The 12,327-nt window shown below is 47.2% G+C and overlaps 1 protein-coding gene across 2 annotated transcripts in view; it reads right to left on the reverse strand.

Annotated features, from left to right (window-relative positions):
• The window catches only part of CD247 (CD247 molecule), a 68,064-nt gene extending 55,979 nt beyond the window's left edge, over positions 1-12,085 (reverse strand). The window contains exon 1 of one of the 2 annotated variants that reach the window (XM_045982039.1): positions 11,918-12,085. In XM_045982039.1, the coding sequence (XP_045837995.1) occupies positions 11,918-12,026 (109 nt within the window). In that variant the 5' untranslated portion in view covers positions 12,027-12,085. The remainder of the gene's footprint in view (positions 1-11,917) is intronic. The other variant, XM_045982038.1, reaches the window with a different exon arrangement.
• Positions 12,086-12,327: the final 242 nt, after the last annotated feature.

Here is a 12,327-nt window from a genome sequence, read left to right on the forward strand (position 1 = left end):
GGGTGTGAGGCAGGAGGGTGGGGATCCCAGGGGAAAAGACATCACAGAAAACCCTGGAAGGGAAATCCTTCTCAGTCCTAGGACTCAGTCCTGCGCACACTAGGGAGGTGAATAACCAAAAGGAGAATCTGGGCGTGTCTCTCTTTAAGACAAGTAAGCATAGATGTTCATTCTATGAAAATTCAATAAGTGAAAATTTAAGAAGTAAAAAGAGCTAAATTAGAAAATAAATCCTGGGGCGCCTGGGTGGCCTCATCGGTTAAGCATCTGCCTTTGGCTCAGGTCATGATCCCGGGGTCCTGGGATCGAGCCCCTTGTTGGGCTCTCTGTTCAGCGGGGAGCCTGCTTCCCCCTTGCCTCCCCCCCATCCCCACTTGTGCTCTCTCTCTCTGTCTCTCAAATAAATAGAATCTTTAAAAAAAATAAAAATAATAAAAAAATGAAAAAATAGAAAATAAATCCTTACGTTACTAAACAATTCAGCGACACTCTCCCAAGTATATTTTCAGCTCATGGAGGCGACCTGTTTGCCATCATCGGGGGCCTCGCGGGCAGGCTGAACTAATAGCATCCAGCCACCTGAGCTCTCTTGTGGTTGCTATTCCAACACGCTGGGCCTATTCCTGGGCACCTAAGACCCCAGTGACCAGCTCAGGAAGCACCATTTACTTACAGCTGGGCAACCTGCTGGCCCGGAGGAATGAGGGCCAGAGCAAGAATCCAGAAGTCTTGGGTTCAAGGACTGACTCCGCCACTTGCTTGCTATGTGACACTCAGCTGGTTTACTGGTTTCTTGGGCAAGCATTTCCTCCCTGGTAAAATCTGGAAGTGGAACTTGAAGATATCTATGCTCCCCAGCTCAGATACCCTGTGATGCGACCACATCAGTCCAGCCCCACTTTGATCATAGACAATCTTCTCAGAGAGGCCCCACGTCCTCTTCCTGTCACTGCAGGTAAAGTTCAGTGGCAGCAGCCCGACTCCCACCCTGACCTAATCATGATGTGACCATGAGCTCCTTCTGATAAGATGCTAGTTCCACAAAGTGAGAGCTGCAGTCTTGGCGACTTTGCAAAATTGCTTTCTCATGGGAATAAGTGTCATTAATAAATAATAAGTGCACATTATTTTTAATAGTGCACATAAATCGAAGCTTTAATTTTTTGTATTGCATTATTTTGAATTTGCACAATTCGAAATCCGATTACATGTGACTTGTGCATTCCCTCTGATTTTTTAAACCTTCAAGAGAGGGATTGGAGGTGGTAGGAGAGAAAGGTGATGGCACAAGGTCAGACTCGTTGGGGAAAGACCAGGGGATTGAAGGAACCCTGCTGCAGAAGCATCCAAGACCACGGAGATGCCCTGGAGAGGACCTAGGTCCTCCCTTGGGTGATCACTCTGTACTGAATTTGAGATGATTAGCCAATTTGGAAGTTAGATTTTTCTTCTTCTTCTTTTTAAATTGAAATCACTCCCGGCTTGAATGCTGCCCAAAAATGTTCAACCCCCAAATTAAAAATGTCTAAATAGCCAAATCCTCTCTTCATCCTTTGGCACAAAGGAGCCATTTTGTGCTCTTCAAAATGGCTGACAGGAATTTTCTGAGGAAGCTACAGTCTGAAAACAAACCAGGGATTAGATCACCTTCAGGTCTGAGACCTTGTGTTTGCAGCCATAGCTAGAAGCTAACGGATGTGTTTTTCCCAAACCAATGAAATCAAGAAATAGCCATGAAGATTAAAAAAAACAAACTGTTCTCTAAATCTTGCCTTCCACATCCTCCCTGCTGATCCCCTTTAGATTGTAGGAGTTTGTAATTATAACTTTATTCACAACCCATTTCTTGTTTTCAAGTAGCTCCCTCTCCAAGATGAGATCGCAAAGCTTTGAAAATTAGAGGCGCTCCTCCCCTCACCCCAAAGAGCCATCCTTGACGAGGTGCTCTGTTGAAATGGAAGGAATTTGCTTTATGGCAGCTTCCCTTGTGGAATTATGTATGGGGACATTTAACAATACAGCATTTGCAATGGGCAAGTGAGAGCTGGCCAAGTTTTTGAAGGGGATTTCACAGACCAGGTCAGCAGGGAGAGGGATGGGTGAACTGCAGCGGATACAATTATCTGACTTTCTGAGCTGTTCTTTTGAAGCCTCTCCACTTAATAGAAAGAAAAAGAATAATCCTCTTTGCCAACCTTTTGTAGCTCAATCTTTATTGTTCCCACTAAAATCCAAAGAAAACGGACAAGATTCATTTTGTCCAGAAAGCATTTGTGTATTTTATATAGGTCTGAGCTTTGAAGCATTGACAGTTAAGTGAGAGAAAAGACAAAGATTTCCCTCTAATCTGAGGAAATCAAAGGGGGAATTTCTGAAGCTCTCTGGCCGAACTCAAAACAGTCCTGGGTGGCATCTCCAGATACACACCCCCTTTGCTACTGAACTCAGCATGGAAATTAGCACAGGCTCACAGAATGATGAAAATTAGGCCAGACCATAAAGAAGCAAGTCTGTCGGCAAATTAAGACTTTTTCATAAAACCTGAGAACGTGACCTATAGGACCAGGGAAGGTTTCTTTTCCTTATAGGCTCCCAATCACTTAACATCCATCTCCAAAATACTGGCCTGGTCAATGGGGCACGTGGCCAACCATCTGTAGGACTTTTTGACTCAGGGTGCGTGACAGGTGCTTGGTTAATATTCTTCACTCACTGCTACGGCCAGTAGCTGACCAGATGGTTTGAATGAGTGGATATTAACAATAACTATCAGTCTGGCAATACCAACCCTTGATGGCCAAAGTAGGTCACCAGAAACCACCTTATTGGGTTGCTTGCCATTCTATTCTCGGGGCAGAAATAAAGAAAAGCATCACATGCATTTTGACTATTTTCACCAGAACTCATAAGATGGCCGCTGTGGAAAGAGTTGGTGAGAATTTGGGGAGCTCGCAACATTTTCTGCTGATGGGTAAGTGTTCCTGAAACTACTTGTGTGCTAGGCTTCCACTATGAGAAAGGCTCACCATAGGGAACTATTCGTGCTGGGTTTTTAATTCTGAGTTCTAAGAACAACAACTTTTCCACCTTCTTTGTCACCTCAATGCAGACGACAATGTCAACAGTGGGCCCAGGTGAGCCACACATATCTGGGCTTGATTGTATGGACGCAGACAGGATTTCTACAGGTGGCCATAAGGTAGAGTCACCATTCTCAGTAGAGAGAGATGGAAGAAATGTAGAATGAAGGAAACAAAAGAAAGACAGCAGGCTTCCTTGGGAGATGGGGAAAGTTGGGGGCCAAGAGACTCTGCATCTCTAGGGAGGCCACCCCTACCTCTCTAGGATCCTAGACCTTCTAGTTTGCACAGAAGTTTTCTTGTCTCCCTTCTTTTTTTTTTTTAAGATTTTTTAAAAAATTATTTATTTGACAGACAGAGATCATAGGTAGGCAGAGAGAGAGGAAGGGAAGCAGGCTCCCCGCCAACACGGGGCTTGATCCCAGGACCCTGGGACCATGACCTGAGCCGAAGGCAGAGGCTTTAACCCACTGAGCCACCCAGGTGCCCCTCTTGTCTCCCTTCTGCACAGAGTCCCTAGAATGTGACATCTCAGCCCTACTGTTCACCTCCCCAGATTGCCAGCTGTGAGCGCAACCAACATTTGTCCTTCTTTCTTCAGAGCTGCCTGCTGCCACCCATCACGTCGTAAAGATACAGGCCGTACACACAAAACCACTCACTGTCGTGCACAAAAACACAGGCCGTACACACAAAACCACTCACTGTCGTGCACAGAAACACGCATCGGCAGACGCGAGACCTGTCCATCAGCACATGCATGCACTAGGCACAGCAGTGCATGAACACTGGGCGCGCGCACACACACACACACTGGAACCCACCAGAACACACGTACAGCACAGTATCTCACACCAGCACGTGCACAACACTCAGGCACAGACCCCACCACCTGTAGGACTGGGCTTGGGGATTGCCTTGGCTCAGCTGCCTTCTCCCTGGAGCAGGTTGCTCTGGCCATGCTGCCTCCTGTGGCAACAGGCTGCCACCCCCGCTCTACCCCAGGTTGTTTTTTCTGCTCTTTCCCCTATAACACCTCTTCTCTCCAAGTCCCATCGTCCGGCTCAGCCCGCATGACGGAAGGGCGGTTCTAATGCAGGGCCGCCATTCACATTATGTCTTAGAACCAGTACAGTATTGCAGGGAGGGGACCTGGGGAAACACAGAAGCGCACAGCTGAGCCTCTAGTATTTACAGTAACAGCGAGAAGGAGGAATTTGTCGTCTCCTAAACGGTGGCGGCGGCGTACCTTCTGGGCTGTGCTCCCCGACCCCAAGGTTTGCAAAGGCAACGCACGCTTAGCCCAGTGCCCTACACATGTTCTGCAGAATCTCCTGAGTGCTCCTCTCCCCGGCCCTCCTCCCAGGCAACTTTGGGAGGGCAACAGATAGTCACATATTTGGTTCTTTAATGCTTCACTTTTGTGCCCTGCCTTGGATTTCTTATCTTGGTTTGTTTTGTGCCAGTCAACAGCAAAAGGGTTTGCCCTCCCTGAGCTCAGATCAAGCAAGTGGACTCAAGGGTACGATCTGGCAAAAATAATTGAAAACTGATTACAGACATTTGTCATTCAAAGGCCATCCTCCCACTCCTTGAGGATCTTGTAAAAAATAAGGAAACCCCAAAACAACAACAACAACAAAACACAAATCTCAGCTCAGTCTGTGTGTAACGGTACACCGTTGCTTTAGAAAACCTCACACACACAAAGCCTTACATACTCTATGAAGACACATTTTCACCAAGCAGATCAATTACAGTCTGTGACTTAGAATCAAAACCTCTCAAATATCATTTACTTTAATTGTGCTTTACGATTTCATTTTCACATACAGGGAGGGCTGTGGTGGAGACAGGGCACACATGGAAACGGCTTGATTGCACACGGATGGGCATCCCTCCCAAGACAAGCTCCCAAATTGATGTATTTATTAAGAGTAAGACAGATATGGGGCACCTGAGGGTCTCAGTCATTAAGGGTCTGCCTTCAGCTCAGGGCATGATCCCAGGGTTCTGGGTTTGAGCCCCGCTCATTGGCGCTCATTGGGAAGCCTGCTTCTCCCTCTCCCACTCCCCCTGCTTGTGTTCCCTCTCTCACTGTCTTTCTCTCTGTGTGTCAAATAAATAAACAAAATCTTTTTTTTTTAAAACAGATAAGATGGATTTTTCCCAGATTTGTGGGAAATGTGAGTTCAGAATTACAGTAGCATGCCAGAGAAAAACACAGTTTCATATTAACAACCAAACATTTCATATTCAGCAGAAATATTTATATTACGTGAGGATATTCAGCATCAAAATAACTATTTCTTCAAAAATTGAGAGGGAAATAGGAGTAAGTACTGACTGAAGGTAATACCTTCAGAAGTTTGCCTCAGAGCTCAGTCCCTGGGCAGATGCCATTGCAAATGGACAAGCAAGGACCTGGGCTGCACAGAACATTCGAGAACGCATACCCTGAACAAGGGATCAGAGAGACAGTGTTTGGGGCCTGGTTCTGCTCTTAGGCAAGTCGTCAGACTTCTAAGCATAATTCTGTTTATTTGTGAGAAGAGAATCCTACTCCTTTATCTGTCACCTGCCGTAGAATGATGATGAGAACCAAACGAGGAAGGCACTTTGCGAATATAAGTGTCTGACTGCATTAAGTGACCGACGGTCTGGACCGGGCGGTCAAGGATCCTGCCTGTCCTTGTTCAAATGTTTTCTATTTATTTTTTCCCCCTTGAGCCTGAGAATTAGTTGCTGAGTCGCACAAATCATAACAGGCAAGAAGAGGGGACAGTGGACACTCCTAACGTCTTCCCCTCTGCAAATTTGGCTGCTTTAGACAGCAATCTGCTTTCTTTTTGAGTCCGTCCTTACCAACAAAGTCCTTGGGGAGCCCCGATAAATCTGCAGTCAATGCACAAGCATAAGGGACAAGCCAGAAAATGTTGGACTTCATCCTTGGATTTTTCACAACAGAGGCTCCCGCTGGAAAGTTAAAAATATTGTGATAAGGTGGAAGCCCAGATTTTAAAAAAAGCATTTGGAGCTGCAGGGAATCATGAAGTTTAGTTTCCTAATTCCGTGAGCCAATACCAGGAGGGTGGGGGGCTGATCCATAAGTATTTTGTATTTAAGTATTTAAGAATTTTGTAATTTCAGGGCACCTGGGTGGCTCAGTTGGTTAAGTGGCTGCCTTCAACTCAGGTCATGATCCTAGGGTCCTGGGTTTGAGCCCCACATCGGGCTCCTTGCTTGGCAGGGAGCCTGCTTCTCCCTCTGCCTGCTCTGCCTGCTGTTCCTCCTGCTTGTGCTCTCTCTCTCTCTCTGTTAAATAAATAAATAAATAAAATCTTTAAAAAAAAACAAACCAAAAAATGTTGTAATTTCAAGAATACAGGCAGTTCATTTTGTAGGTGAAAGGGGTGTTCAACTCTCTCCTTTCTTATCTCACAGATGAGAAGCCAAAGCCCAGAGAGAGCTCTCTGCCCAAGTTTGCAGGGCAATTTAGCAACAAAGAAAAAGAAAAGTATTACTACCAGTGTTTCCAGCTATTGCGTTGGGAAAATGGCGTTCTTTCTCTTTTGCAAGTTGGGAGACTCAGGCCCCCAGGATATCGGCTACTGCTTTTCGAGCACCTTCCGTGTGCAGTTCTGAGTGACATTTCTGCTCCACCATGCCTGCAGGAGGCGGACATCACCGCCACCATCTTGCAGAGGAAGAACGGGCTCTGAGGGCCGGCAGCTCCCCTCAGTGAAAGGCTGAGAAGGAACCACCACTTGAATCCAGATCTTTCTAGCTCCACAGCCCTCTCTTTCCTTTCCCATGTTGGAGCTCTAGAGAAGACCGGAACAACTACAGATGATCAGAGTTAGGAAAAAATTCTCTTTCCTCCATGATTGTTTTCAACAGAAGCCTAGAGTATCCTGTGAAACGTTCTTTTACGTTAACCAGTTCTTTTCCTTGTCCGTCCTGGAGAAAGTAGCCCAAGGACAGAATTCAAAAGAAATTTTTTTTTAAATTTTTTTAAAAAATTTATTTGACAGAGAGAGATCACAAGTAGACAGAGAGGCAGGCAGAGAGAGTGAGAGGGAAGCAGGCTCCCTGCCGAGCAGAGAGCCCGATGCGGGACTCGATCCCAGGACCCTGAGATCATGACCTGAGCCGAAGGCAGCGGCTTAACCCACTGAGCCACCCAGGCGCCCCCAAAAGAAATTTTAAGAGCTACGAAAGTAAAGATTTTCTTGCAGGATTAGCTATAATAACAAAAATTAGAAACAGCCCAAGTGTCCAACAATAAAGAAGTAGGAAAATACGATGCATAAAACGGAAATTTTACTATGGAAATTTACATAGTAATTAAAAACAGTCATGTGGGGTAAGCATAAAAAATGTTCATGATGGATTGCTAACAACTAAACAGCACACGGAAATGCTTTTACGACGGTAACTACATAAAGATATGTATACACTTGTAAGAAATATTGGAACGGAACACAAAGAAGTAAAAACGGAAAGTTACTGGGCTAGCTTATAAGATTATGGATTTAAACAATGTGTAACTTCCACAAATGGGTTTATGATATTTTTATTAAAATACCTCAAATTAAGAGAGGAGGAAAACAGCGATAGCTACTTGGAACATTTAGTTAGTAACCTAGACCAAATCAGACTACACTGGTTAGGCAACCTGCCTTTTTCTTCTTTCCATATTTTGAGGCAACTAGATACTGTGATTTTTGCCATAATCCACAAAATTATTTTTCTCCTGGTACTTCTCCTTAATTAGTTTTCTTAAAGTTTATTGGTCAACATTCTCCAACATTTGATAGCCTTGTTTATTTTCTGCATTTTCCCTAGGGCTTAAACCAAGTCAGAAAAATTAGTGTTTTTCTTTATTTGCTTATCGATTTATTTTTTGAGGTAAACTTTTATTTGAATCATATGAAATTATCTTGTTCGTAGGTCCAAAACAAATAACGGAAATTTTATATAAAAAATTTTAGTAACAGCAGGTTTTATCTTAAACCATCCTTGCAACGCATTTTGAATCATTTTTTTCACTGCCCTGTCTCCTCCATTAGCTTAATTTCTGTGTTTTTTTTGTTTGGTTTAGATTTAAATGCTAAGTTCTCTAGAAGAAACGTCCAAATAATGCCACTCCAGTATATTCCGCAGCCAGTAAAACATTAAAATTAATTTAATTTAATGGAAACATCTAGATTTCTTTCATTCATTCACTTTTGAATTCATTCAACGAATATTCATTGTGCGTGGACTTGGCTCCCAGTGGGGTCCTAAGCTCTGGACACCTTGCTGAGCAAGACTGAGGACCCCCTTCCCTCAAGGAACACACTGGTTTTTCAGGCTGGGAGGAATGGCTAAATACAGCAGTGACTAAACAATTCATTTCGACTAAAGTGTCAAGTGACTGGTGTGATTATTTTTTTAACCAAACTGACTGAATGTTTGCTCAAATTGATTAAATCTACCATCAGCTCAGCGTGAATAAGAGCTAACGTTGGCCCAAGCAGAAAAGAAGTCTGTGTTGAATGATCCCTGCTGTTTATTTAATCCATTAGCTGGCATTGGTACCTACGGCTCAGGGGAAGAAAGATTCCCGAAGCCCGCGTTGGACCTCTCTAATGCAAAACAGTTCCTGAGTCAGTGCCTTAACCCTTCTAAACAAAACACAAGGCATGATGCCTGGGGACTCCGGAAAGTAAAAGCGAACATCCAGTAAAAGTTAAGTCTAATTTTTTAAAGACAAAGCAAACAGAATCTTAAACATATACAGTGGGGGTCGTTCCGAAGCGAGAGCTTCCCGGGACGGGGGCACCTTTCACACAGCTGTGGCTGTGGTCTGTGAGCCAGCAAGTGTGGGAAATGCCCAGGGAGAAAACGGAAGTAGCGCCTCTGGAGGAGAAGAGCCAGGTGATTGGATGTTGGTGAAAACACCACTGAGGCAAACCTTGTCCTGCATCACATAGAAGCTCCCCTCATATCCAGCTCTGAGCACTTTAGCAACGATCTGGCATTCGAGAAGTTTGCATTTAACCATCCCGTCCCTGGGCATGCACACCAAGCTTCCAGCCTCAAACCCGGGTGGCCATCGTGACCAGCGACGACCTGGAGGATTTTGTCTCGCATCCCCCCTCCCCATTTATATTGCATATTTTGGAGCATGTTCTTACTTTGGGGGAACACCCCCAACAGAACAAATTGTCTTAGAAAATAAATATGGCGGTTCTAACGCTCGTCCTGTCAAAGCTTGGATCCTTGATCACGATTGGGCCCACCGCTCAGCTGGAGCCCCACAATGTTCCTGTACTAGAACGGGTATGCTCAGAACTCGAAAGAGGGATGAGCTGGATTTCGACAGATGGAGAGAATGCCCAGTGCTGTTTACAAAACAGTTGAGAGCAAATTAAGAATTCTAACCATGGGTTTCCATTTCCTGTTGCTAGATATCGAGAACAAGAAAACAAACCATGATGTAATAATAGTAATAATTAATACCATTTCCATGTTTTGGCTGTCTGCTATGTATCAAGCACATTACATTCATTTCCCATCTTTACAACTTTGCAAGGACAGTCATCCGTACTTTAGAGGGGAGAAAACGAAGACCCAGGGAAGTTAAGCAACTTGCCCAAGGTTGCACAGCTAGGAAAGTGGCGGCCCTGGGATTCCATCTGTGATTGACCTACTTTTGCTACCACATCCAGCTGCCTCCCTAGAAGCGGAGCATATGGGAGTCTGCAGTCCCCAAGATTTTGTGTCCTTGCTTCACAGGACAATAGCCACATAGACCATGGAGTGTGTTCTTGGCCACTGTGGGGGAGGGAGTTATAGGAACTGAGTAGCTGACGGCACTGCGGGCGAACTAGGCCTGTGCCCTTAAGCAGACAACCTTTGTCCTCCAGCCGCAGACCCCGGGGCCCGTCCCGGCAGACTCTGCCCCAGGGACACCTCCTCATGTAGGCAGACTAGGTCATTATTTGCTTTGATCCTCAGGATCTGGACATTTCCATAAAGGGCAAGTGGAAAAATCTTAGTAAAAAGTGGATTTTAAAAAAAGGGGGGGGGGAGATTGGGGATGGGTGACTTAACAGCAAGAACAGAGAGAAGACCTCAACTCAAATTCTGTCAGCGGCCTTTCCGCCAAGTGAAGTCGCAAAGGCAACACGGTGGTTGCAGCCCTCGGGGTTCAAGACCCAAGTCTCCCCTCACCCCACCTCGTCTGGGTGAGACACTTGGAAGAACTTTCATCTAGGAGCCTTCTCTGGTAGCTGAAAGGTCCATCTCCACTCCAGCAAAGCAAGGGGCACGGAAAGATGAAAAAATCCAGTCACTCTAACTTTTTCCTCGTGGGCACAGTCCCCACCTAGTCTGCTGGGTGGGGCTTGGTTTGCCACTCTTGGCAGCCACCAGCACCCAAGCAGCTTTTTTCTCCTCTAACCCTACTTGGCTGCTCCCTTGGCCCAGGGCCAACACAAACGGGCCGGCGAGGAAACTTCTTGGCAGAAATATCTCCGTGGCCTGAAGCCCAGAGTCCGAGGCTGGTGCCATCCACTCTTCCCCTGAACTCACTGTCACAGGCTGTCATGGTCCACTTGTCCCCTGCACACAGGGTGGGCTGCCTCAGGCTTGCTCAGAGCCCTCACCCCACGGCGCCATGACTCATACCCAACAAAGGCTTTTCTGAGAAGAACGCTGCGATCTTACAGAAAACCCCACGATTACTTTGTCCTCAGAACCCCTGAGGCACCAAGCTGAGGCTGTGCCACGTTCCCTGTCAGGAGCAGAAGCGCCAGCGGCCTCTCCTGCGCCCCCACCACGGTGGCTAAATGCTCTCCCAGGCCGAGGCCACCCGTGAGGTGGAGAAGGTCGTTTGTGGTGACCACCCTCCCCGTTTCTCCAGATTCAAATACAGGTGGTCCCGTTTCTTATAAAAGTGCCGTGGCCCAACCCCTCGAGACAGTCTGTTTTGTTAACTCTTCTCACATGTTCTCCCCATTACCTGGCCTAGGAAACACGGTGGGAGTGAAAGGTTCTAGAAAAGCCAGGCTCCCGTGAGCTAAACCAAGGTGAGGGTTGGTTGGTAGTCACAGTGGCGACTTAACAGGTCACATCCTCTCATCTGTCCCTACATTCTGTCAGCATCTCTAGCTTTTTGGCCTCGGATGGAGAGCTGCTTGCAGTGAGGGGCGGTGGGTGAGTCACTAAGCCCGCGATGGGTGTGTCACTGGGCCGCCCTTGGCCATGGACGTGGGGGCAGCCATGACGGAACTGCGTCGTGACATGTACCCCGAGGAAGACCCCGTCCCTCCTTCGTTGGCCCCCGCTGCTTAGTCCCTGCCCATCCAGGTGCTGTGACCCCGGCTGACCACCGAGAGGAGCTTGTTGGAAAGGGAAGGAGGCAAGGGGCTGAGTGACGGAGCCAGCAAGGAGGCAAAAGAAGGTGCCGAGACGAGCAAGATGGCCCGGCTGACGGGCCATCAGAGATACTCGCTCTCCTTTGCTCCACACTGGGCCTGCCTCAGTCGCCTTCCTTCTGCTTCCTCCCCGTCCTTCCCCTCCGTGGGCTTTCCGCTCTCCTTTTATTACTGGAAATACCTGTCCCTGGGGCAGGTGTGTTCAAGCCGCTGGCCCTGAACCGATGCCCAGCTCAGCTGTGAGGAGCCCATGCCGGTCCAGCCGGACCCTCCCGGCTCGGCCGCGCCTTGATTTGGGGAGAGCAGGATTCAAAGACGCACCAGCCCCTCACTCCGCCTCCCCTACGTCCCCCCCAACACACACATGCACAGTTTCTAGACGCTCCTTGCCACGGATACGTCCCGCCTTACCTGTCACTGGGAGCTGTGCCTGCAGCAAGACCAGGGAAACCAGCACCTTCCAGGCCATCTTGCCCTTTCCCCCAGGACGGTGCCAGGACGCCGAGGCTGTGGCAGCCATGGCCGGGACGCGAGAGCAGAGGAGGCTGCTGGCTTTGTTCTGCCGCTGCCTCCTCAGGAAGTGGAGGACTATGGGGCCTTTGAGAAGCTCACACCTGCCAGCGGGGCCGAGAAGCTCACACTCCCCCTTTCGGTTCATAGGCAGGAAGCTCTGGAGGTTTGAGGGTTTGAGGCGGGTGTGGGTCTAAATTTTTGCTTTTTCTCTCACTTAACAATTGTTTTACTCTCCTCTTTTGTCGACCTTCTGTCAAATGTTTATCTAACTCCTGTCTTGGTTGGTGAAGCCAGTCCCAAGGCCAGTA

This window comes from Meles meles, chromosome 17 (assembly GCF_922984935.1).
Source record: "Meles meles chromosome 17, mMelMel3.1 paternal haplotype, whole genome shotgun sequence".
In the NCBI taxonomy this organism is placed as follows: Eukaryota; Metazoa; Chordata; class Mammalia; order Carnivora; family Mustelidae; genus Meles; species Meles meles.